Source organism: Gadus chalcogrammus, chromosome 19 (genome assembly GCF_026213295.1).
Source record: "Gadus chalcogrammus isolate NIFS_2021 chromosome 19, NIFS_Gcha_1.0, whole genome shotgun sequence".
NCBI classification, from domain to species: Eukaryota; Metazoa; Chordata; class Actinopteri; order Gadiformes; family Gadidae; genus Gadus; species Gadus chalcogrammus.
Genome location: NC_079430.1, coordinates 1,946,629 through 1,973,056, shown reverse-complemented (window position 1 = coordinate 1,973,056; position 26,428 = coordinate 1,946,629). Strand labels below are relative to the sequence as shown.

At 44.0% G+C, this 26,428-nt stretch overlaps 4 protein-coding genes across 8 annotated transcripts in view; 3 read left to right on the top strand and 1 right to left on the bottom strand.

The window, feature by feature from the left end:
- The window catches only part of LOC130372775 (protein transport protein Sec16A-like), a 28,829-nt gene extending 19,144 nt beyond the window's left edge, over positions 1–9,685 (top strand). The window contains exons 20-31 of the mRNA XM_056578936.1: positions 1,022–1,908; positions 3,011–3,058; positions 4,195–4,362; positions 4,533–4,634; positions 4,764–4,820; positions 5,237–5,357; positions 5,446–5,577; positions 5,853–5,935; positions 7,020–7,076; positions 7,412–7,471; positions 8,183–8,242; positions 8,396–9,685. Of these exons, the coding sequence (XP_056434911.1) occupies positions 1,022–1,908; positions 3,011–3,058; positions 4,195–4,362; positions 4,533–4,634; positions 4,764–4,820; positions 5,237–5,357; positions 5,446–5,577; positions 5,853–5,935; positions 7,020–7,076; positions 7,412–7,471; positions 8,183–8,242; positions 8,396–8,470 (1,850 nt within the window). The 3' untranslated portion in view covers positions 8,471–9,685. The remainder of the gene's footprint in view (positions 1–1,021; positions 1,909–3,010; positions 3,059–4,194; positions 4,363–4,532; positions 4,635–4,763; positions 4,821–5,236; positions 5,358–5,445; positions 5,578–5,852; positions 5,936–7,019; positions 7,077–7,411; positions 7,472–8,182; positions 8,243–8,395) is intronic.
- Positions 9,686–9,726: 41 nt separating this feature from the next.
- Positions 9,727–12,699, bottom strand: LOC130372187 (uncharacterized). Of its 4 annotated transcripts, none has more exons than XM_056578018.1 (7): positions 12,598–12,699; positions 12,148–12,228; positions 11,265–11,379; positions 11,023–11,129; positions 10,808–10,907; positions 10,583–10,701; positions 9,727–10,508 (listed from the first exon to the last, which is right to left on the bottom strand). In XM_056578018.1, the coding sequence occupies exons 1-7, from the start codon at positions 12,629–12,631 to the stop codon at positions 10,390–10,392; spliced, it is 675 nt and encodes a 224-aa protein (XP_056433993.1). In that variant the 5' UTR covers positions 12,632–12,699; the 3' UTR covers positions 9,727–10,389. The 4 variants fall into 4 exon arrangements, with proteins under 4 accessions (XP_056433993.1, XP_056433995.1, XP_056433996.1 ...); XM_056578020.1 differs by having other exon boundaries at positions 12,159–12,228; positions 12,598–12,671; XM_056578021.1 differs by lacking the exons at positions 12,148–12,228; positions 12,598–12,699 and adding an exon at positions 11,759–11,844 and having other exon boundaries at positions 9,729–10,508; positions 11,265–11,402.
- A 3,753-nt stretch (positions 12,700–16,452) lies between these two features.
- Positions 16,453–18,091, top strand: LOC130372192 (60S ribosomal protein L28-like). Of its 2 annotated transcripts, none has more exons than XM_056578031.1 (4): positions 16,453–16,477; positions 16,965–17,052; positions 17,214–17,337; positions 17,928–18,091. In XM_056578031.1, the coding sequence occupies exons 2-4, from the start codon at positions 16,972–16,974 to the stop codon at positions 18,074–18,076; spliced, it is 354 nt and encodes a 117-aa protein (XP_056434006.1). In that variant the 5' UTR covers positions 16,453–16,477; positions 16,965–16,971; the 3' UTR covers positions 18,077–18,091. The 2 variants fall into 2 exon arrangements, with proteins under 2 accessions (XP_056434006.1, XP_056434007.1); XM_056578032.1 differs by having other exon boundaries at positions 16,466–16,558.
- A 5,265-nt stretch (positions 18,092–23,356) lies between these two features.
- Positions 23,357–25,351, top strand: LOC130372193 (histidine-rich glycoprotein-like). The gene is made up of 3 exons (XM_056578034.1): positions 23,357–23,441; positions 23,884–24,000; positions 25,202–25,351. Exons 1-3 carry the CDS (start codon positions 23,420–23,422, stop codon positions 25,345–25,347), a joined length of 285 nt encoding a protein of 94 aa, XP_056434009.1. The 5' UTR covers positions 23,357–23,419; the 3' UTR covers positions 25,348–25,351.
- The last annotated feature ends 1,077 nt before the right edge of the window (positions 25,352–26,428 follow it).

Here is a 26,428-nt window from a genome sequence, read left to right as displayed (position 1 = left end):
CCAAAATTTGGAATTAATCAAACAAATTACAGATAAATAATACTGAAACGGCTACTTTTTGGTTGGACACATTTGAACGAAATATTTATGATCCCCCAATGTTGACCTGAAGTTGCCGTCACTGATTGGTAGACTGATAGTCGGAATGGCGGTAGGCCAACTAAAAAATGGGGGCACGTTGGAATGGCCGCATGTAACCATAACAACGGTTATAGCTAACGTGTAGCCTACTGTGGACAGTGCGGGACCGGGACGGAGTAAGGCCGTGACGTACAAGTTGTTCTGTGCTGTGTCCTGATTGGCTGAAGAGAAATAGCTACATCGTTGTGTTCTAAAACTGGACCTGGCGATTTGACATGTTCAATCTCTGGCGACTCCTTGCAACGGCATCAGCCGCGCTGCAACTACCAGTTCACACTGCTGCAACTTTTCCCCTGCAACGTTCCAAAACAATCTTGTTGCAAGTCGTTTGGAATCTTTGGTCTGAACTGGGCAGCCCAGTTAAGTTTATACATGTTGATTATAGCAGACTACACCACCTCTTCTATTCCGCATGGAATTCTATTCCGATTTGAGGCGTATTATATATATTAATACGCCTAATAATATGTAATTTGCTCAAAAAGCAGGAAAGGACCAAGCTGCTAGAAGTTAAACCATAGTGAGACCGAGCTGGACCATTATTCATCTCTTTTCCAGATATTTTAGGTTTTCACCGTGGTATCAGTTCAGTATCGAGTATCGAGGTATTTTCGGGCAGGTATCGTATCAAAGTCATAATCTTGGTATCGTGCAACACTTCCCCATATACAACACAGCTAGCTAGGATAAAATGATACACAAAATCCATGCAGTCGTTTTCTCATATGGGCACACATCATGAGGTATGTGTTTGTGTTATACTTAAAATCCACCATCTGTATCTTACATATAACTGAAGTTAGCAAGTTATTGAGTTATTGGTTATTTCTTCATGTAAATCTAAATATGTGTTATAAATACACTATATGTTCTCTTACAGCCCCAACTACCATCCTCCAAGACGGCATGGTTCCACAGCACCACCCATCAGAGGTCCACCAGTTCTACCCCGTGCCCCCCGGCCCGGCCGCAGGCTACCTACCGCAGGTCCCCGACTCCGGCCCCTCTCCCTACGAGCCTCAGCAGCCCCAGCCCTCGGACATGTACCCTCCACCTCTCCAGCAGCAGCCCAGCTCCTCGCCCCCTCACCCGGGACACATGGGCTCTCACATGCCTCCCCAGATGAACCAACAACCTCCCCATCAGATGAACCAACAACCTCCCCATCAGATGAACCAACAACCTCCCCATCAGATGAACCAACAACCTCCCCATCTGATGAACCAACAACCTCCCCATCTGATGAACCAACATCCTCCCCCCCAGATGAACCAACAACCTCCCCCCCAGATGAACCAACATCCTCCCCCCCAGATGCACCAACAACCTCCCCCCCAGATGAACCAACAACCTCCCGATCAGATGAATCAACAACCTCCCCATCCGATGAACCATCAACCTCCCCATCAGATGAACCAACAACCTCCCCATCTGATGAACCAACAACCTCCCCATCAGATGAACCAACAACCTCCCCATCAGATGAACCAACAACCTCCCCATCTGATGAACCAACAACCTCCCCATCTGACGAACCAAGCCCCTTATCCGGTAAACCAGCCCTCTCCCCATCAAATGACTCCGATGCCTCCACACCCGGTGAGTCAGCCGTCCCCACACACGCCCCCCTCCCCTGGACACATGCCCATGATGGATCAGCATGTCCTAGGCCAGCCCGAGGGTCAGCCCCTGCCTCCGATGTCTAACGCCATGCGCAGGAACTCTTTCACACCGCAGACGGACTTTTACGACCAAAGCGCTCACATGGTTAGCAACGAGATCCTGATATATGCACGGCTGTGTCACCTCATGCCCTTAAAGTGCCAGTGAATCCATATTTCATGTATATATATACCCAAATTGTGTAGTATGTCTTCAATGATTTTCAAAATAGTAATAATGCCTGTAACGGGTTCACAGAGCGCTTGGACACCAGATTTGCTCTTTGAACAGAAAGTCATTTTATTTTCTCTCCAACAAAGTCCATCAAAACATAACTCTGTTAAAGGTAAATGATAACTCCGCTCAAAGCGGTCACAGGGTGCGTTCAATGCAATCTCTGGCGGCGATCGCCCCTGTCTCTCCGCTCCCGATCCGTCCTGGATTCCCCTTCCCACTACAACACAAAGCAGGCACATAAGTACAAACACTCCCTGATTGGCCTGAGTGCTGTTGACACCTGCTCGCACTCGGGTCCAACCCCCCCACAGCCAATCCGGTGCGCTCCCAACCTGCCCATACTCCCCCTGCAGGCCAGACGTCGCACGTACCACCACAATGCCATTTTGTCATCGTTACTAAGATAATGGCGTTATTTCAGAAAAACCTGGTGACAAATCAAATGTTCCTGCCAGTTCTACTCTGCTCTGAGCTCTGAGCATTCTACTCTACTCCAAACTTGGGTCCTGTTCCTTTAGTGATGTTAAAATGGCTTTTCGGTGGCACTTTGATGACACTTGATTTCTAACTCTGAGAGCGATGCTACTACCATGGTGGTGTGGATGTGTGGAGCTCAGTTTGGGCAGTGCTGATGTTAATGGCTGTGTCCGAGAAGGGGATATGCCTACTGTCTAACGCCACGGTGTGTGGCGAATATCATATGGCTCATTATATCACTCTGACTTAACGATGTGCACTAGCTTAAAGAAGTATCAGGAAGTGGCTGTGGGCGTAAAACACGGGGATACACCTCTCCCCCACCTTCCCTGAGTTCTCTTTATGTCGGTGTTCAAATTTGAGCTGAAACTGGGGGTTCACTTACACTTTAAGCTAGCTTTGGTTCCATTTGAAGTCCTCAATACCTTACCTTCAGAATGCATGGATTCATGGATAGGGATGATAATGATCACCCTGTCTGTGTTCATGCCAGGGTGCCGGGAGACGATCGAGAACTTCTTCACAGTCTTCAATGCACATGGTAAGATTGGTTTATTTCAAATTGACTTTAGTGATTATTTCTGGTAATGTGCGTTCATAGGAGACCTTTGCTACAGTTTGGATCCGTCCCCCTACCACATTATGAAGCTGTTTTTGGCCTAATGATGATGCGCTAATGACGACTACACTATATTGAAACTACAAAACAAACAAAGGGGAAATAGATGGTTAGTTTAGTAGATAATCAAGCTGCTGTATCTAACCCAACCTTTAAGATTAAGATGGGGGCGGGGGGAATCTATGAATTAGAGTATCTGGATTATTTGCTTCCACAATGCCTGTATCCTCATACTGACTTAAAAGTAGAAATAAGGACCAAAAACGTAAATGAATAGTACCATCCTACAGAGGGTGCTTTAGAGTACTTGCCTGTTCAATTCACATTAACTATTTTCTGTTCACTAAAGCCGTGGTCCTCAAACTTTTTATACCGCGTACCACCACAGAAAAAAAAGATTCTCCCAAACTACCACCGTTATGACAGATGTTATAAAATATAACAACATACAGTAGTGTGGGTCTGTGGCCCTATTCAGCTATGCACATCTCATGCAGGAGGCACAATTTTTCTTAAATATAATATTATTCATTGTTAGCTGTCAGCTGTACAAAGTGGTAGCACTAGAACAGAGTCACGGAAACACATACACATAAACACACAGCAAGTGAGAACATGAACTCATGGTAAATGTATTTCCATTCATAATAGTATTTTGATAGTACTGTTTTTAATCGTAACTTTTTTTATTAATTTTAAATCCTCTGCATACCTCTTTACCATAGTTTGAGAACCACTGCACTAAAGGATATGGTGGATACACCTGCACGCCTGCAAATCTGCAATCTATGTCCTGATTTATGGCAATGATTTGTCTTGCTAATTATGTAATGATAATGTATACTCCGTATTAGGCAGGCATTATTTATAGTTAACTTTATAATAGCACAAGACTGAGAAAAAGGTATTCTGATATGGATGTTGACATTCTCTTGGCAAAACCTTACAAAAATGGGTGTTTGTTTGTGTGTATATGGACCTCCGAATTGAAAAGGTAACCTTTGACCTGACAGAAGATGCTGTTGCTTTAGCGCTCTCCTGTTGTGCTCCCTGCCCAGGCCTCCGGCCGCCGCTCCCGGACCACCTCCGAGTCCTCCACCCACTCCGGGGGGCGGGAGCGCAGCAACTCCTCGGCCATGCAGATGTCTTCGTCGCCGCCCCCCTCCATCCCTGAGCAGCCCCGCATGGAGGACCCTAAGAAGGCCAAGAAGCACTCCCCCAAGAAGGTACCCCCCACCGACCCATCTCCCTCTCCAGCTGATGGTTTTGGCCCAATCCCATTTCTACCCCTTACCCCTCCCCCTTGTTTTGAAGGGGTGAGGGGAAGGGGTAAGGGGTAGAAATGGGATTGGGCCTTTATCTCGGTGTTAACACGGCCACTCTCTGTCCCCCACAGGGTGGAGGCGGCGGCGGCGGCGGCGGTGGGGGCGGCTGGTTGAACTGGCTCTATAGGAAGGGCAAGAATGAGGCTCACTTGCCCGATGACAAGAACAAATCTGTGAGTTGGATTATTTTCTTTTCATGATAAAGCTAGACCATTGCTAGCACCACATACTGTTTGTTTAATTTAAGATATTGAGACGGGAGTCTGCATCCCTCACATGACATGTAACTGATGGTGTTTTAGATCGTGTGGGACGAGAAGAGGCAGAAGTGGGTGGACCAGAATGAACCAGAAGAGGAGGTTTGTTATTTGCTCTTTCTTTTAACTTGAATTTATCTCAAAATAAATTCTCGCCGGTCATCCAGTTTGGATTCTTGATTGGATGTAGTACTTTCCTCCACTTTGATTTGGCACGGTAGATTCTGATCCATCAGGCCGGACTCATTGTCTAAATATCGTCAATTCATACATTGCATGTTGGATGTATGGTGCTTAATGGCAACTATTTTTTTTTTTTACTTTTGCATGATATTAATGTTTTGCCACAATAAATAGTAGTACTACTACCTTGTTTTCTAGTATTGTTAAGTTGAGTAGTTGACGGAAAAACTAAACTTACCCCAGCAATGTCTTTCTATCGACAACTTGAAACCTCTAAGAGACGAGGTCATCCCTCATCTGGATCAAAATGACATTAGAATTGTTTTTATGTATAGAGTAAACCCCTCCCGCCACCTCCTCCTGGATTCAAGACTGGTCCTCCCATGCTGGGCCCTGGAGGGCCCGGCAGGCCCCCTGGAGGGGGGCCCCCGGTCAACATGTTCTCCAGGAAAGCAGGTGAGAGATGAAACCGTCCTCAGCTATCATAATGAGGGATGTGGGATCCTGAGTATGTTGATGCCTGACTGGCTGGTTGTTTCCTCAGGCACTAAGAGCCGCTATGTGGACATCCTGAACCCCAGCAAGACATCGCGGCCCGGGGGGATGGGGCCCGCCCCGGCAGACATCTTTGCTCCGCTGGCTCCCATGCCAACCAACCTGTTTGTGCCGGGGGCAGGTGTGTGTAATACACTGCAACGTGATGACACTTTTTGCACAACAATTATTGCATTTTCGAGCGGTGCCCGAACCTAAAAAGCATTTTTGAGCAACAACATATGAGAGAAACACACACACACACACACACACACACACACACACACACACACACACACACACACACACACAGACACACAGACACACAGAGAGATATAGATATAGTTATATATTTATAGTTATATATAGTTCCACTACCAAATTGAAGGACAAACTAATGTTTTTGTTGGTCCAAAGCCCCAGAGGATCAGCAGCCCATGGAGGCCAGTGAAGGAGGCGCCCAGGAGCAGGCTGCTCCCAGTGCAGGTGCTGCACCACAGGTAACGAGGACAACCTTCTACTGGTGGACAACATGTAGAACCCAATAATAGTAGTATAGTCTTAGTCTTCACAGAATGATTGGATTAGATTAAGAGAATAGGTCGGCATGCTTGCTAAAGGATGGCTAAAAATAGCCAATACCCACAATTAAGATGCCCCTAGTATAGTAGGTGTCTAAAATCTGGATGTGTGCGTTGTGCTGTGCTGAAAGAGTGTTAGTGTAGTCCATTTCGGTTGTTGTTTATCCATTACGGCTAGCCAGAGGAAATCCAGAGGAAAAAAAGCTTCTCAACAATCTGGAATGAGAAGGATAAAATGAGCCTTCATGGTGCGTAACTCTCCCTGCCTGAACCGGAGCTTGCAGAGACCACTGCTGCAATCTATCGATCAGTTTAACACCTGATCCTATTCCTTTTCATTTATAAATTGTTATACTGTAAACAAAAAGCCATACTACAGTATCCCAGGTTTGCTGAGCGGATACCAGTGGCTGTCAGCTCACAGGTCAGAGTCTGACTCGGTTAGTGCAGACCTTCAATGTAGCCTCAAAGTTTCAAAGACACAATTCCCAATAATGAGAGTAGGCCTATGTAGCATTGCTCACACTATACCGGTAGCTTTTACTGGCTACTCCAGCGCCTGGACAGAAGGGGATGACGTGGAAACCTGTTCATTATAGCGTTTGCAGGACAGTGGTAAATGCAGAGGGTGATTCATGGAGGAGTTCTCTCGACGTGTGTGTACGCTAATGGAGGGATTTAAACTGTGTGCATTGATTACACCATGTAATCCAGAGTCCATCAACCACACACACTCCAGTGTACTCCCTATTATCACAGAGCAAATGGGGGGTTTGAACAATGTGCAAAGTTTTGATAAAATGACAGGGCAGGACTAGCAGTATTGACCAGGAGAGATATCACACAGCAGGGAGGCGGATCGCCTCACAAGGAACAAAGGCGACGAGCAATGGCAGACTGACCTGATGGGCCCCTAATGCGATGGCTGGGGCGGTGCAGACCGGGAAGAAAAAGGTTATTGGACGGAGAGAATACAAAATGATGTTTTATCCAACTCCTCTAGATGTTCAACCCAACGCTGATGCCTCCAGGGGGAGATGGCCTGCCTGAGTCTGGGGAGGTAAGAACACATCCAGGGTCTCGTCCCTCTGTAACGACCGCAGCCGTCAGGACGCTGCCCTCCACATGAGCTGCTGCTCCCATCAGCCCGCTGCCCTGCGGGGGGCCTCTGGATTGCGTTGCGGGTGTTAACATTAATATATATTGCATGCGGGGAAGTAAAATTGACAAATGAGCTAATTCCATTGTCTGTTCATTAATTTGCTTTCTTTATGCTCTAATTTTGAAATCCTTCTAATGTACTTTCTAAATGGGTTTACAGTGAAGGAGGTTCTCTGATTAATTAACCTGGCTCTGTGGTGTTGTCTGTTCTGTGTGGCCTCTTTCTGTCTGTAGCTGTCACGTTCTAGCTCAATGAGCTCTTTATCACGTGAAGTGAGTCAGCATTTAAACCAGGTACCTATAGCTGAGTCTCAACCAGCCCCAACCCCACCCAACCCCCCTGCCAAGCACCTCCACCCACCCCGTCCTGCCCACCACATCGCACGCTTGATGGCATCTGGCTCCGTTATCTGTGCTACTCCAGATAGCCACCAGCTGCCCCTCTTGCGGTCTCCAGCATAGATCCCTCCTCTTTGATTTGACCGACCAGCTCTGATTTAAAGTCATTAAACATGACCATCGTCAGCAGGCCTGTGGTTCAGACATGGGGAGATCCAAAACATGATCTGCCATCATCAGTGTCCATCAGTATCTGAAACCAGGGTGTTTCATACTTTGTAGCTGTAAACCTACCAGTTATGTACAGTTACAACACTGAAGTAGTTCAATCAAAAAGCCTGGTCATGCATTGCTCATGGAGTGACTTCTGCTGGAGACATGTGTTTAAAGACCAGCCCATTGTTGTCATGGCAGCATTCTAACACTAACCACCGCCACAACGCTTTGCATGCTTCACTAATGTGTCGTGTTCTAACGGTGCTTGCTGGGCCTCAAGGATTTTTGTTGCATCTGGAGTGTTCATTACTTTATTGGGAAAAGAGAAAATACATCAGACGATACACACAGGATACACAAGAGCTAGTGGTAGGGTTTAATGGCACATCCTCACTCCAGTGTGAACTGAATATTTGGGCTGTACCGTCTAACGCTGCCGTCTCCTTTCAGGGACAGCAAGCCCCACCCGCTGGAGGCGTGACCTTTTATAACCCCGCCCAATTTGCACAGGTGAGAAGACCCCAGGAAAGCGACAATGAAAAACATATTGGTTATAAAGAATGGGGTGGTGTAACTCATGTAATTAAATGTAACCTATACAGACTGTCGTTGTTGGTGTTCTTTCTTTGGAAGTCCTTCATATCCTTGTCTTCTCTTTTGCAGCCCAGTGCACAGTCCGGAGGGCCGCGGGGGCAAGGCCGCTTCGGGGGCCAGAGGCAGTACCCAGTGGTGAAATAGACCCCTCTCCACAGACTCATCACAGCTGGTAGTCATCCTGTCCGCAAGTGACTGAAGCACATGGACAGATTGCTTTCATCTGAAGGACCCTCTCGTTAATCCTCCTCATCACCAATACCGTCTTCATCCTACTCTGACATCGTACCCGCTCTTGTTTTCTCTGGTTTATGTTTCCTACTGGAAGTCCATTGCTTTTTTATTTTGTGTATATATATAGGAAAGATGCTGTCACTGAAAGGGCTTATTCCTCCCAATCTATTTTTATAGAGGGCTTTCTTAATGCGTCAGATTTTAATATGGATGCATTTACACACCAAACCATATGCTTAAAATGAACTACCAATTATAGATTCAACTCTGAACCCCACCGGCCCTGTATCATGTCTATGGTCCTTTTGTCCAGGCTTTCTTGACTGCAAGCGTGTGTGTGTGTGTGTGTTTGTGTGTGTGTCTGGGCAGAGTCTGGACTGTAGAGGAATAGAATTGAACCATTCATGTAAATTGTGCATATCGTGGTTTCCTGTGCACTGGACGTGGAGGGTCAATTAGAAAAGGAGCAGACTGCATCTTCCACTGTGACGATGTCAGACCCACAGGATGGACGTCACATCCTTGACCTCTGCACCTTTTTGTCGATTGTTATTCCAACTTTTGAGATGTTTACTCCAAGATCTCGAGCTATCACACGGCCCCCCAAGTGGTGGTTCAGCTCAGAGAAACAAGGATTGGTCTTCAGTAACACCAGGATTCAGAATACAAGTCCCTCTTTAAATGTGGTATAACAAATCCATCCAAATGTGTAAATCTGATTGATTGTATTTATCGAGTCGTAGTCCTGAATGTGTGTTTTGAGAGCAACTAATTTTATTTTCTGATGGGCTTGAATGAAATCTGTTTTAGTCATAATCTAGTGGTTGATTCGCATCCCTGATTGTTCAATTGCAGTTTATGCATATTAATTTGAGTTGCAAAAATGAAAACTTATTGCATCAAATTAATTTCCCCAGAACATTTCTTTGCTAACTGTTGTCCCGTCTCCCTAAGACCCGATAGACCAATAGTTTGTGATGATCTTAAATGGCTTGCTTTGGTAATAGGCCTAGACCAGTGTAACAGATTTTTTTTTAATCCTCCCTTTGAGAGAAACTTGTCATTTACCCCAAAGTGAAAAATCCCTATTGTAAGATTCTATACAAAAGAATAAAACGAAATTAAATAAAGATATTTTTCGCTCTTTAGCACTTTCAAAGACCTGTCTGTGGCCTACTCTTGATCTTTAATGTTTCTGAAAATGTCAGAATCCATGTGTAGAGAATCATTAAATGATTGAAAATAGAAATATCTACAATGCATGCCTCTAATGCACTTGTATGCATGAACACAAGTCAAGGAGCGCAAACAGAGGGTGTAGGAAAAAGGGACATTAGAGTAATAGTAAATACATAGTCATACAATTTAAGTTGTAAGTATTTTGCGTGTAACACATTTAATTAAATATAGTAAGTCAGACAGGAGCAAATGTTATGTGGCATGCCTGTAGCATTCCATTAAAACACATTGTATTGATTAAATTGCTTTTTCTGGCAACATTTTGGTGAAATAATGAGAAAACAAAACAAAGTTTCAACTTGCATTGAGTCATGTGAAATTGCACAATTCCAGCTTACACCTCGAAGGTGAACAAATGTCCTATTTCTAAAAGGGGTTTGTCAGTCTAGCATACAGGGTGTATCCTCTAAGTGTTTAAGAGTCCCAGATCCCTGTGGATCCTAATCATCTCATCCATACAATTAAAACGTATTTTGGTTGGAAACACATGATCTGCAGCCACGGTGGTCCACCCTTTACCGTTCTCTTGCTCCCAGCATCTCTTAAGATCCTCATCTGTTTGAAGAACGTGCACAATCATGATGCCTTTTTTAAACAGAGGACTTGAAATTCTCCAGTGCTGCCTGTGCTTTCCGAACCGCCCCTTCCAGCGCTTTGTTATCTCTCAGTAGCTGTGGGAGGGTGGAGGGGTCCATCTCCAGCAGCATACCTACAAAGGGATTGGACCTTTGAGATGGGATATCAATTCACTGTAATCACATTGCCATTGTTGTTATAACAAACCTGTGATGTCAGTAGCGTGGACTGAATCCAGCCTCTCCACCAGCAAGAACAGATTCTCTCCTAGTCTATCCATGTCTTCCATGAGCGATGGGTCACTCATACAGGTCTCCAACTCTTGCCTGGGGGGGGGGGGGGGGGGGGGAGACGTACTCATGCTTCAGTCATCATTTGCGAACACAGTAACACTAGTAGAGCTATAACTGTAATAATAGCATGATAACATACTCGTTAAGTGTCTTCAGGGAGAGGTTCACCTGCTCTTGTAACAGTGTAGGTTCTGAGAACAGTTTTAAAACGGTTTCTTTGTGCTGCTCGAGAAGCATACCTGTTTAAGATCAGAAGTAAGGCGTTGAGTAAAACCGTGCCAGTCATCATAAGAATCAGAGTTATAAACAGTTTGCTTTGATTCAATCATACAGACGCATGGGAGATGTGCTCACCGGTTATTTTATGGGAGTGCCCAGTGTTGTAGGTGTCCACAAGCTCAAACAGTTGATCTCCAAGGGAGTCTGAAGACCCAGAAACATTCTCTTCATCATTGTAATTACTGCAAAATAAATCCATCCCTCACATTCAACAAGTTGGATACTTATTCACATTTGTTAATGATTCTGTACACAACATGTTGCAAACCGCCATACCCAAGAAATCTTCATATACTATCAATATTGAGTATAGCTACCTCGGCACCAGCTGTTTGTCCAAGGCGCTGAGGGCTTTCTCTAAGGCTCCCGCCAGGAGGGCCTCGTCCTCCAACATCTGGCTCAGAGCCGGCCCGGGAAGCTCCAACAACATGCCTTCAACACACACGACAACATGCCTTAAAAACACAAGACAACATGCGTTCAACACACAAGACAACATAACTTAAACACACAAGACAACAATGCTTCAACACACAAGACAACAATGCTTCAACACACAAGACAACATGCATTCAAGACACAAGACAACTTGCCTTAAACACACAATACAACATGCCTTGAATAAATACACATGACATGTAGTCACTTTCCTTTATCCATGTCTTCGACTAGAAGCCACGTTTTAAATGTTTATGTTAATGTTTGAATGTTAATAGCCTGATTGTTACATGGTTTACAACTCTACCTCTACAAACAAAACATAAAATAAAATATAAACTCACTTTGAACAGAGCTTAACAAACAAACTCACCTGTGAGTTTCCCAGCGATTTCTGCATGTTTGAGATAGATCAAACTATACAACTGTTCACCAAGTGCCTCCAGGGCTCCCTCACCTTCCATGTCTGACAGTCCACATGGATTCGTCACTACAGAGCTGGTACATACCAGAGCACCAGGGGTTTGTATGGGGTTGTGTGTTGTGTGTTTCGTTGTTTTAGTCCACACTCCGCCATTTCCATTCAATTCAGTGGAGTTGTACGTCAAACCATAAATAAACGTATATATACAACGTATTCTTGGCTTAGTCCTTGCATGAGAATGACTGTGGTAGTTTCAAACACAACAATTACCACCTAATGACAACTAATCTCACGATGAATGACTAAACAGTGACTAAAAAAGCAACAGCAGCAACTACCGTCAACACACCATCCGCTCCGGTGCTTCCGACGTGGTTTCCGACATGGAGGCGGGCCTTGCGATGTGACGTCACGACGTACTGTGTGTGGTTCCGGAAGTAAAACAGTTCCATTAATTTTCTCCATAGAGGTTTTGATTGAAAGCCATAATGTCGTAACCATCCAAAGTATACTTATCACGTGCCAATATATTGTGAAACGATGGTATATGCTCCTGCAGAAGCCACAAGTTAAAGACGTAAAAATCGAGGTTTGAGAAAAACACGTTTTATTCGCGATGTCTTTGAAACCACTACACTACCCATAATCCTAAAGTGTAACACAACGTCTTTGATTGGCGGAGCTCGATGTTACCAGGAAAAATGAGCAACGCAGTGACTGCAGTCAGGAACGAAGGAACGTACCATGTCGAGGACAACGCTACACACTATATGAAACACTATACATACCATGCGAGTTGTCTGGTCCCACTTCAACCATCATTGCTACCGTCTACCGCCCCCCGAAACCGAATAGTGAATTTTTAAATGACTGCTGCCTTTCTCACCCATTTATCCTCTCTCTCACCAAGCATAATTATATTGGGTGATTTTAACATTCACATGGACAATATCAATCTGCCGCTCACCAAAGACTTTACTTCCTGTTTAGAGTGTTGGATGTCAACAACATACCACTTTCCCCACACACTCCAAAGGACACATTCTGGACTTAATCTGCTGCTCTGGTGACACCCCTTTTGATCTCACAGCTGATGAACTCCCCATAACTGACAATTTTCTCCTCTCATTTACATTTAAACTCACTCTCTCCATCTAAAAACCGCAGAGGGAGGCAGAGTACAGTGTGAGAGTTGGGGGACCTGCTGTTAGCATGGAGGCAGGTCGTTTTAGTCACTATTTGAAGGCCTGAGCGTTAATCTATAGGCAATGGTGGCCTGCTGCTGATACCCCAGAGAAAGGGGATTCAGGGTATGATGTATAATTGGCTTCAGGATCCCCGCCCTATTTAATTTCGTAATATAAAGAATATTGACCCTGCCACTCTCACTTCAAGAATCCACCCCCCCCCCCTGCCTCCCTGACATTCACAATCTATCCACTCCTGATGATCTGGTCTCTCATTACAACAATGGACTCAATAATATCCTTAATTCCCTTGCCCCATTAAAAACCAGATCTGTTTCCTTTTCCGTCTCTGCCCCTTGGTTCACTCCCGATCTCCGTTTAATGAAAGCCAAAGGTCGGCAACTTGAACGTCTTCATTTGAAAACTGGTCTCAGTATTCACAAAGAGATGTACAAGAACCACATCTTGCATTATAAGGACTCCATTGCTGCCAGCACTAAAACCCACTACTACTCCAATATGATCACGGCCAACAAAGGAAACTCTAAGTCACTGTTTCCCCTGCTTAACAAAATTACCCAACCCCAGGATTCTCTCCCCCCTCACTTGTACACAACCTCCTTCTGCAACTCCATGATGTTCTTTTTCATCAATAAAATCAAGAACATTCACCTGCACCTTGGATCAACCCCTCATCTCAATATCTCAGCTGACTTTTACCCTTCCACACACTCATTCTCCTCCTTCCAGCTCCCTGATATCTCAGAAATCACTGAACTCATTCGGAAATCCAAGCCATCCACCTGTCAACTTGACCCCTACCCACACATCTGTTTAAGTCCTCCCTCCCCTCCCTAATTCCTCTAATTTTTGCACTCATCCACTCCTCTCTTACTACTGGAACTGTCCCTACATCCTTCAAAACTGCTGCCATCACCCCAATTCTGAAAAAACCTGGTGCAGACCCCTCCAACTTCAACAACTTCCGTCCTATATCCAATCTGCCTTTCATCTCCAAAATCCTGGAAAAGACAGTTGCCTCCCAACTCCATTTTCACCTATCTGACAATTACCTTTACGAACAGTTACAGTTCGGATTCCGCCCACTCATCAGAAGCACCAACGACCTCCTTATGGCAGCTGATTCTGGACTACTCATCATCCTCATCCTCCTGGAGCAGCCCTTGATACCATCTGTCACACCACACTCCTCAACAGACTATCCTCCATTGGCATCACAGACACTCCGTTTGACTGGTTCACATCTTATCTTTCTGGCCGTACTCAATTTGTCCAACTAAAGTCTTTTAAATCCATCCCCTCCCCCGTCTCCTCAGGTGTTCCCCAGGGTTCTGTCCTGGGGCCCCTACTCTTCATCATTTACCTCCTTCCCCTCGGCAATATCTTCCACAAATAGTGAAAAATAGTGTACACAGTCTTGTACCTTTGCCTTTTCTTCAGTTTCCAAATTATTTTGCCCTGAATCAAACGTTTTATGGTCACGACTACCATGAAGAACGATTGGCTTTGTTCCAAGCTTAAAACTCTTTATAAAACAATTTTACAAAAAGTAAATGGTGAAAATAATGGGACATTTACCTCCGGGACCAGAGCGGTTCAGATAGGGGGTGGTCAACGTTACGCAAATGGAGGAGTCTGTTGGATGACGTCACCACGTTACTGTCGGTCCCGTGGGAACCACACGCAGGACGGGCCAATATTGAAACATAAACAAAACCCATTTCAGTTCAGCTATTAAATAATGCGCAGCGACCCAGGTGGCGTGGTGCTGAGTGTGGTGGCTGAGTGTGGGGGCTGATGGGGCTGAGTGTGGAGGCTGAATGGTGCTGGGTGTGGGGCCTGAGTGGGGTTGGGTGGTGCTGAGTGTGCGGGCTGAGTGTGGGGTTGAGTGTGGTCCTGGTGTGGGGGCTGTAGTCACTATTCTGTTGATCTCTGTCAGGGGTGTTTCTGGGTTTCTGAAATTTTCCGGGGCTTAGTCCAGAGAGAAAATGCAAAAAAGAAAAAACGCTTTATTGTGCATGCAAATTTTTTCATAATGCTTTACATGAGTATACAAAATGAACCGTTTATTATAGATTTAAATAGCTTCCTGACTGCTGTGCTGCTTTAGCCTGGTCCTACCAGACCATCGTACTTCATTTCATTTGTACAGAAGGTCTGGAACTGCTCAATTGACAAACGTTTACTCACTTGGAGGCGGGTGTCTGTAGAAGTTTTAAAATGATTGGATCTGCCAAGTGCCACTCTGGATCTGCCATAACCAACCGCATTGCGTTTGGTCGTGACGTATGTCATGCGACGGGACCGGCTCCTTCACCACTAACGGAGCCAGCTGGAAAATCAAACTTTTCCCGAACCCGGTGGGGAGAAGCGCCACAACATCATGGCCACCAACAAAACCCTGCAAAGCTTGTTCTTGCTCCGGCTTTAATTGATCGATTTTCGGAAGCGATCCCACAACAGACCGAATAGCTTCTCTCGTATCCTTCTCCATTGTCGTCCTCTGACTACAATTGAAACTGGCGCGCGACCTAGACGTCATCGTTCTCAGCCACTCCCTCTGTTCGCTGATTGGACCGCCAGAAATCTGGTTTCCATGGAACGCATTCATATTAAGCAGACCCAGACCTAGTACTGAAGTGAAATGAAAATTTAGCGGAAGTAGGTAGGTGGGAGGTGCCAGGCTAGTGCTGCTTATCCCCAGACATCTAAAGGTCCATTCAAGTTATTTCAGAGTGAAATGAATACAAGTGAGACAGACCTTACACACATAGGCCTATATATATATATTCGCAATGGTTTATGGGTTGAGTATATATATATATATATATATATATATATATATATATATTGCTGTCAAGCGATTCAAATATTTAATCTCGATTAATCACATTCATGTCATAGTTAACTCGCGATTAATCACTTTTTTTTTCTATTCTAAATATCCCTTGATTTCGTGCTGCTAGCCTTTTAGTGAGATCAGAGAGTGTTGAGAAGGATATGAGGTGGATATAAGAAGAGAGACCCGCAGTGAATTCAACCCGGTCCAATAATTACTTTCTCTCCATTGAAACCCATTCATATTTTTTCGATCTCATAGGTCCTATGAGATCGATGGGCTCTACCGGAACGGGCGTGACTTCGCCACTCTATGATTCCTGTCACACTCCAGGCCAACCGGGGGCGCACTAGTAATACTAGCAGTCAAATAACATTCCTCCAACAATTGACCGATAATATAGTCCCACATTACAATGAATAATTTAAATGTCCATTTTTCGTAAAATGTGCATTTAAAAATAACCAAACTATTCCACTTACAGCATCACGTTTGAGTGCATTAGAGAACGATGTTTGGTTGAGATGACGAGAAAGAGGTTCAGGTCCATGCGGAGGGCTATTTGCAAGAGTCCATTTTATCCGGCTTCCGCCCTTTCTCTTCCTCTCCCTCCGCGCTAAGGTAACGTGGTCGCTCCGTGTGTTTGAGGCTCACCTCTAAACCTTTACTTTACGGCCCATTTTTGGTACTTCGCTATTATAAGTAAGGCGTTTTTTGATGGGTATATTATTATTGCTTTGACGTTGTGTGCCATCTGTCACACTGAAGCGTTGAGATGGTATAATATGTGCGATAACCTGTGAGCTGGTCGGGCCTTAGCATTGGTTAGCATTGAATGCAACGAGTGAAGCATTGCTTAATTTAGTGCTGGCATTTAACATTGAACCAACGATTATCTTTATTCGATGTGACCATGACCGTATACATCATTTTAGGAAATGGTTCAACCGATCTGTTCTCATGTCCGTGGACAACGGCACTCGCTGCTCGCTGTCTTCTAGTATTCATAAACACATGCGCTGGTCAGCTTAGTTGATGGGTTGACTATTTGATGTGCTGTTCAACTGAGCCTCACAAATAAACGTCTGCCGTCCTCCCATGTCTCTAGATTCGCCATGTCTTCTCACCTGCAGTGGATGGTTATTCGTAACTGCTCCAGCTTCCTCATCAAGAGGAACGGACAGACCTACAGCACCGTGAGTGGTATATTAGTTACTACTGTAAACCCTTTCTTGCTATTTCTAGAAAATCTTCTGACGGATATTCATAAATGATCTCAAAATGATACCTATAACCTTAATTCTGATGTGTATTATATCTGTTGTGATATTTATCTCCCTGTATATTTGTTGAACAGGAGCCAAACAACCTGAAGTCCAAGAACTCGTTCCGCTTCAATGGCCTGGTGCACAGGAAGACTGTGGGTGTGCAGCCGGCTGCTGACGGCAAAGGAATCATGGTTGTCCTGAAGAAGCGTGCAGGTTAGGATTAGAATCTGGATTTTCCAGCATGTAGCCAGTGATATTTATAAATTGTTGCCATATAAATCAAATTAACAACCCTGAAAGAAAGTTAAGCTGATGATGGTCCCAGGTTCACGCAACGCAAGGGGGTTACGGACCCTCTTTTCGTCCACCGCAAGGGCCTGACATGCGCCTCTCAAAAATGTAACCATCCGTCGAGGCGACACAGAAGCAAGGGCTGTGATTGGTCCGTTCACTAAAACCAGACACAACCAAAACAGGTTCACGACTGCCTCGAAGCGTCTGCGTGGTCCTTGTGTTGCGTGTACTTGGAACCATAATCAGCCCTTTAGTATATAGTTCTTCCCTGACAATGCGATGGTGGCTTCGTGCCATCTTGCTATTTCCAGCGGCACTATGTACTATTGAAAACTGAGCTGATGTGGCTAATATGGGGTTTTAAACAGTTATCAATCATTATGGCTTCATTGGACAGTATAGACATAGTAAGTGAGCAGTCCTTTCCAGAAAGGCTCGGGGGGGGCTTTTATCATCCTGAAGATTGTCTCTTAATGTTGACACTACAATACTTGCTTCTGATTGAACAGGTCAACGCAAGCCTGTCAGCACATACGAGAAGATCACCATTAACAAGAACTCCCGTGCCACCCTGAGCAGTGTCAGGCACATCATCGGCAAGAACAACTACAGGAGAGACCTTCGCATGGTGAGCGACTCCACACTTGGCCAATATTAGGATATGGGTGGTCCTTTTCAGAGAAACATAAAACGCCTCAAGAATTCACAATTATTCAATAGTTAGGATTTTCCATACACAAGGACAGGCAGAAATAAAGAGATTAGGTATACATTCTAACAAGCCGAACCCAGTCCTTAAACGTAGAGTGAAATGCAGGTAAAAAACTGACCAATGGAACTCAAGTGTGGCTGTAACACCAACACGGTTCAACTGACTTTTGATATGTAAACATTGGTGAAAACAATTTGAGTTCTTCTAAGTAGGATACCTGCCTAAATATCTTGATACTTAATTGATCCCATGGCGAACGCCTCCATCAGGAGTGCAGGGCTCCGCCATCGAGCTGTAGGGAGTAGTTTGGGTTCAGTGCTTCAGAGCACTACTGTAGTGTGCATGCTATTCCCCATGAAGTGAGACTTATTATTTTCCTGTTTAATACAATTTTGGTTAATGTGCTTTCTTTGTTTCGTTATTGTAAATAATTCGATCACGGCCAGTGTTATCAAAGCTTTAACATTGCATGCAGTAATCTGTCAACACTTTTTTAGTTATCTTAATATATTTGCAACCAGATAAATTATTATATTTTACTTTGTGGTTTTGACGACAAGTTCATATGTTTTTAAGTCTTGAATCAAATTTTCATGAGTCGTAAATATTTGACGCTTTCGGGAGAGGATAAAGAATTTCAAACCAGCAAATGAAATATTGATTTTACTTTTTTATCCAGTTGAGAGAAAATAACATAATCAGAAACACAAATAAATGTTTACTTTACTATGTTTACTATAACCCTCAGGAGGATTTATAATCAGACTATACACGTTGGGCTGTGAAATCTGTATTAAATGTGTTCCATCAGGTATTCTGTAATTAATGCTGCCTTGTATATGTCCAGGTAGTTTTAAGCCAGACACAAGTTGAAATGTCATTCATGGCAACTTTATTGATCAAGTACGGTTCACTGGCTCAAGGAGGCCTAAATCAGTAGACTGGATGTTGGGGTTTGAACCAAGAGACTTCCGCCTGCTAGTGAAGAACTTAAACATTTGACTCGCCTGCCGCCCCCTTTTCTAGTTTAGAAATGTGTTTTGTATGCAAAACATCTGCTCTCCCATCAGGCGCTCTGCGTCGTGCCAGTGCCATCCTGAAGAGCCAGAAGCCTGTGGTGATCAGGAAGAAAGCGCACCAGGGCCTGTGCCAAGACCGCATAAATGTCATAATTCTGAAATAAAACATTTTGAAAACACTGCTTGGTCATTTGTGTTTTATTACAAGCCGTTTCGAAGATTGCTATGTGTAGGAGCAATTTGGCTATGTTTACAATTTTTGAATTACTAATAATAACGGGACTGTACTGATCGTAAATATATATATACACTGAAAAGTATAACCATGCTCAAATTAAAAAAAATGATGTCCAGATATCACATCTGATAAATTTGACTATCACCAGAATTTAAATTGAGTCACTCGTTATGACCTGATTATTTTATGTTGATGTAAACAGCAATACTGTACTTGACCCAACCTTATTAGCCTTGATCCAAATGATTTTCTCAACATTTCAGTTATTGAACCAAACTATATTTACTTTCAACTAAATTAACATTAATTAAAGTTTGCATTGACATGTTAATTTATTTACATATAACCAAACTATAAAAGACACCTGGGCAATCAAACTTAAAATGTATTTATTCATCTTTAACATATGAACCGTAACATATTTAACATGAGAAAGGAGCAGATGAGAGGGGAACAGGAAAGGATGGAGAGGATGAGAGGCGGGAGAGAAGAGGATAGAGAGCAGGACAGGGCCATGAGGGCAGGATGCTATGTTTTCTAAAAACCAACATGGTATACTGCTTTATCACCCTCTGGTGACTGGAATCTCCCTGTCCAGATGCAGATCTTGATAAAGACTACCCTTAAAAGGGCAGTCTTTATCAAGACGGCATCTGAATCTGCTGCTGTGTTTTCAGCACGGATATAAACTGTAATGATCTTAAGAAATGCAAGTCAAGTAAAAAATAGATTGCCTACCAAGCAAATGAACCAGAACAAACACACACATGGTAATAAGCCTATACACAGGCTCTATCAAATCTGAACTGTAATTAAAAATATTGCTCTCTGGAAGCAGTATTGACCCTCAAACGACTAAATTCAAAACATTCACTCAAAGCCCAACAATATAAGAGTCTTAAATGGCTTCAGCACCTGTGGCTAGGTGCAACTAAGTGCTGCTGAGGTTCTCCCCCTCGTAAAGTGCTGGCTAGCAGGTTAAAGGGGACATATTATGAAAACAGCACTTTTCCTGGGATATGGGGTGTTGTTATGGGTAGATGGTGCTCCCACACGCATACAAACTTTGAAATCAGTCTGTACATGATTTTTTGAGTGAGATACGCATTTCTGGAAGCAGCCCGCCTCCAGCTACCAAACGAGCGAGTCAGTTTCGGCGCCCCTCCTACGTATGAAGGGGGCACAGTTGAATATTAGCTCCCACTTCCCCACTCCCCTCCAATCAGAGCATCGCTAAGATTTTGTGGACCAGCGGACGAGCAGCTCCGTCGGGGGGAACTCGGGCGCTAGCCCTGCAGCTAAGCTCCGGGAGTACAATCCCTTTCTCTGGCGCCGAGCTCACCCCGCCGAAGGGAAGTCGGGAGGGAGGAGACATGAGTAGAAAGGGATTTCCCTCCCGGAGCTGAGCTGCCGGACTGCCGCCGAGGCTTCCCCAGGCGGAGCTGCTCATCGGCTGGAGGACACCGCCGGTCCGGATCTGCCGGACTGTGGCCGGACAGCTTTGACAGCGGCCGGCAGGCTCCGGCGCGGGGCAGTGCGGCAGTCCGGCAGCTCAGCTCCCGGAGTACAATCCTTTGCTTCTCCATGTCGCGGTTCATGGACTTCAGAGAGTCAATGCAAAAGTTCCTTTCCCCCCCCAATTCTTCTCAACCATGGCCGAGATATCCCCCACTACGAGTCTTTACTTTTGGAAGTACCAGAGACGTCAGACAGTCCTTTATTATTCATAATATCATCCGAGGCGCACATAGCTTTTGGGCCGTGATATTAGATAGATTATATAAATACCTGTATATAATATTATTATTATTTACATTATATATATATAGATCTCTAGGAGTCAGCAAACGGCAACAATCCCTTCTCCTCCATGCGTAGGGTTAGTCTGACAGCTCATTGGTCAATGGGCAGCAGCTCATTGCATCAGGCTACAGACACCAGAAACAGCTCATTCTGAAGGGACTGGAACAGGGGGGAATAGCAGACTTAGCAGTAGGAACAATTTTTTTTTTCGTAAAAGCTATTTCCAGCAAACAGCTTTAAAAACATGTTTCTGGAACTCAAATCCTATGTTTAATTGTTGGGAAAACACACCATAATATGTCTCCTTTAATACACAGACACAAAAGCACAGGTGCCCATACTCTGCAGGCCGCAAACACACACAAAGCCTAATTGTACACATGGCACACACTAGTGTGCAGTTGGAGTTCACCATTCAGTTTGCGAATCTTGGAGCTCATCTTGTTGGAACCAAGCTCCATCAGGTTCTTCTTAAGAGCCTCAAAGGTGAACCTGAACCCCTGGGAGATATTCCATGTTAAGAGCATAAAAAGAGTCCAAAGAGCAGTATCACTCCAGCTGCCCCCGATGTTAGCGAGCGATCCATTGTCATAACGTTACCGGTAAATGCGTCATTACCACTCAAACGTCAGCTAGCTCATGTTAGCTAGCTAACTCGCCAGGGGTAACGGGTCGGGAAAAACAGCGTTTTAAGGCCAACCAAGAGCCTGCCTGGGAACGTGGCACAGCCCGCCACATAGACGGATTATGAGATTGATCGGGCCCCTGGGCACTTGGACTTCCGCAGCATGGCCGCATCAAGTAGGTACGGATGGCGTGCCCACACTACCAAATGATCTAGAGTAGACGTTGGGGGCAAACGTACTCAGGGCACGGTACAGATGGCCTAGTGGTGATTGGGCCAAGGTTGACAAGACCTGATCCATGGACCAGGCGTGAGTGAGAGTAACGTGCCCTGCGCACGCGCCTGGGACTGTGCGGTTAAGATGGTATGGTCCAATATAGTGTGTCTGAAATGATTGGGACAACGTATTTACAGGTCAGAAGGATATATATATATGTTTGAGCCCCTTGAAATGTTTTCATTACCTCATTTTTTCAACCTTTAAAAAATAATTGTTTAGTTTTGTTTGAGGGGGGAACAATCTACCTTTCTAAAGTATTGCCATATTTATTGCCATATTTTGCACTGTCACAGCCATTATCAAAAACTTGAAACTCCTAACTGAGCATGAGACATGTTTTGAAACTCACATCCTCACTGGCTAAGCTCTCTCCACTCTTACACCCATTTAGTGTCTGCCTTTGTAACCGAGGGCACGGATAGAAGTGTAACACTAGAGAAGATAGACTACTCCCCAGGTACATAGAAGAACAGACCCATGACCCGTTTTATGATTGGCTTGTGTTTGTCCTAAAATGACCCCTAATAAGATACAGGAGTTATACAACCGTTCTGATTCATGGCTTCTGTTAAATATACTCTTTCAGTGCATGCCATCTATTAATATGAATCTACAAGCTATATATGGATAGGTCATGATTAGATGTGTACTCTTGGGGTTGGGTTTGACTTTCCCCTCCACGTTGACCCACGTGCCAACATCAGCTCCCATTAATTAAATCCAGATGTCCCCATCGATTACCTATTGGACAATGTTCCGTATCTGCCGCCATGCCCCTCTGCTACCATCGATCAATAGGAGGGGAGGTGACTCGCGTGTCATTGGTAGTTATTTATTGTAAATCTGTTTGTAAGTATATTAAATATGGATCAAAACTAGTAAGGGCAACGATTCAGTTTATGGTCAGAGACTGACCATGGTGAAGAAACCTTTGATTTATTCCAGAGTCGCCACTGGCGGCTTTCCCTGTCACGCTTTGTAGGAAAAACCCGTGTTTGCTACTCCTCCCCGAGTGAGGCTGATATGAGATAGCCCATGGTTTCTCTGCTGACACCCAGCTCTTCTCTATTCTTTATGTACCTGGGATTGATAGCTAGTTATTTGTGAAGATGTATGCTTTTTTCCCCTCTTTGGGATATTCAATGCTGTGGGCGCCATGGGAGGATTTAGGCCAGTGTTTGCTTTTTTTAACTCTGGTTCTGCTTGGTGAAACAAAGGTCTACTTTTGAGCTGCAGGACACCATCCATGCTCTGATAGAAGAGAACATCCACCTTCACGACCAGCTGGAGAACCTCACATCAATCCCTCAGAGAGCTCAAGAGAATGCTGTGGCACCACTCGAATGGTAACGTGCATACAGCCCAAACATATATGGGATTTTCAATTTACCACAGACATCCACATGAGTATTGGATTTATGTATTTATGTAATCCAGTTAATTCATTATTTTCTTTATTAAGTATTTCATTTAAATTTGTATTTATTGTTGCAAGATGAACATCACTTGTTTCAGTTTGAAACAGTTTGAATAACGCTTATTCAAAATTAATTCCCTTGTCAACATCTCTAATGAATTGGTGTGACACGTTTTTTTCTTAATTTCGTGCTTGTTTTGCATATCTAAAATATTTCATTAAGAGTCTCCCCATTGGCTCAGTTTTAGTTCATCTTAGTCTTAACATTTTACTCCTAACACATTCTAATGCATATAGATGGTCCCTAAAGTACTGTCTTTATTTCTAACTTAATTATGTTGTTATTCAAGCTAGCTCTGCTTTTCATCCAGATGAGAATCACCATAACGACCACCATAGCGACCACCATAGCGACCACCACAGCGACCCCCATAGCGACAACCATAATGAGGATGCTCGAAGTATGTGGAATGAATGGTCAGCACATGGTGAGTATTATTTTGCCCCGTGCCTACCACCAAAACCATAAGCTAAAGGCAGCTTTAATTAACTTACTGTAGATCAAAGGTCAGGAGATGTTCTTGTAAAATGGTTGCATATTCTTTAGATTGCTATAGCGCCCCCTATGGTCCAATCAGGATACGTCTGGGACTGATTATAATCTTAATCCATGTTACTTTAAATGCACTGAATTTTATGGTAATTTGGATCAAATTAATCCCACATTTGTCTTCTAAAATGGTGGTCTTTTGACCATGTTCTTGGGTCAATAGACATCATCTTACTGAGCAATTAGCCTTCTCCCCAACCGTCAAAAAGTTAGTTCTGCTAAAATCGAACATTCGGCCAAGGAACTTTTGTCATTTTTGTCACAAGCCACGCCCATTTTGATGCCACACCCCGAATGACCAATGCTTGTTTACATCTTCAGAATTTTGTCCCTCAAAATCCTATGAGTCGGTCCTGATATGAGTGATTTTACTTTTAAATTTAGAATTTAAATTTTCCATGCATCATTCGCACTTCTTAACATACAAACGTACCTTCTCAATATGGTATATATTGGTCCATAGATTCCATACACCAAAGAATTGACCTTAAGTCTAAAGCGTAGCATCCTTAGCGATTTTAGTATTTTCAGTAAATCTATCAGGACATCATAGGTTCTTGAGGCAAATGTGTCACTCATGTATAACAACATGTCATGACTGTAGGTCAAAGGGTTCAGGAGATTGCTGGGCAGGGGTTTCTGGCAATAACCCCCCCTATCACAAAAAGGGGCCTCACTCTTTGTGCTTGGCCCCATAATTAACGTAGACTCACTGAACACAATAGAAAGTTGTGTAACAGGGCCAATCTCGCCATTAGCCGACATTGATTACATGGCCAACACTTTGGGTCACTGTGGCATTGCAACCAAAAGGAGAAGTTGTTAGTATTTTACTTTTTCATTAAACAGTACCTCAATGCTCCACATTGTAGCACCTCAATGGTTTGTATGGTTGTTTTGTATTCATCTTCAGGTCAAGTTGGCATAATCATCTGGTACCCATTCTACCATTCCCTGACCCCCACCCAACTGCCAACTGTGCCTCCCGCAGTGTTATGGATCAGTGTGTCTGTTATCTCAGTGAGACTCTTAACTCAAGCTACTAAAATAGTTCTTATTCTGTCTCCCCTCTCTGACAGGCATCAGTGAAGAAACCCATCTTCTGTTGGAGCACGCTCTGTGTGGACATGACCCCCACAACTCTGGAAGCTTCCATGTCCCTACCCCCTCCCTGCTCCTCCTGGCCCTACTGAACATTACCCTGCTGATGTCTGGCTCTATTTAGGCTACACTAGCCTGCCTCACAAATGTATAAATGTACATTCATAGTAGATCTATATTGACTGCCTGTAACATTGATCTTGCAGAAATTATGTTGATACTCAGCCATAAAAACTGAGAGTGACTGCTGTGAGTATATCGAGATATAGGTTGGTATGTTTTAAAATCCTTTCATTCATAGGACCCATCCAGTCCTTTTTTTTTTTCTTTTTTTTCGTTAAGTGGTTATTGATTGGTCTAGATTGGCTTGACTTGTTCATGTGCTGTGAAAAGATTCTATGGAAAATCCAGTGTGGTGGAATGGAGAGTCGATTGTAGCGTCGCAGAGCTGAGGCAGGGCACAACCAGAAACCTGGGGGACATAATGGGGCGTATTTAATGCATTCAATATGGGCTCAGAATGTTGATATTATTTCTGTGTATGTAATGGTTTATTCATTTCCATAAACTCATTCAAAGATCCGGCTTGACTCATTAAACCCAGGGTCTTTTTCTCTCAATTTGGTCTGAGGAGAAAACGGATGGTTCCAGTGCAAACGTTACAGGCGGCGGTGGGATAGCCTTATGTTAAATAAGGTTACTAACTGAGTTGAAAGGTTCCAGAAGTATCCGAGTGGCAGCCATGATAAGAGCTGATTATGAGATCAGTCCATCTCATTCAGCCTTGGTTACTCTGGACCATCCTTAACTGGAGGATGGGAGATAAATCCCACAACTCCTTGCAGCAGCAATATTTAAAGCCATGCCCCATTCTTTGGTACAAATGTTACCCAAAATGGTTATTCAATTGAGAATGGTGTCTCACGATCACCCTTCTGTCAATTATCATTTATCCAATTAATTAGTATACTTGTATGAAAATAAGGTTGGTCATGTTTATCATTTGTTTATCGTAAGTCCGAATGGCACGACACTTGGTAAATGGCTGCGACTTGGATATTTCACTGCTAGGGACCTTCCTAAGCAAAGAACATTATTTGACCACAGGAAATGCTGAAACAACTCATTCTAGAAAACAAAGCCATGATGACAGTCTTCAAATATTTTTTTATTTTCTCCATCACTCATCAACAAGTTTGTAATGG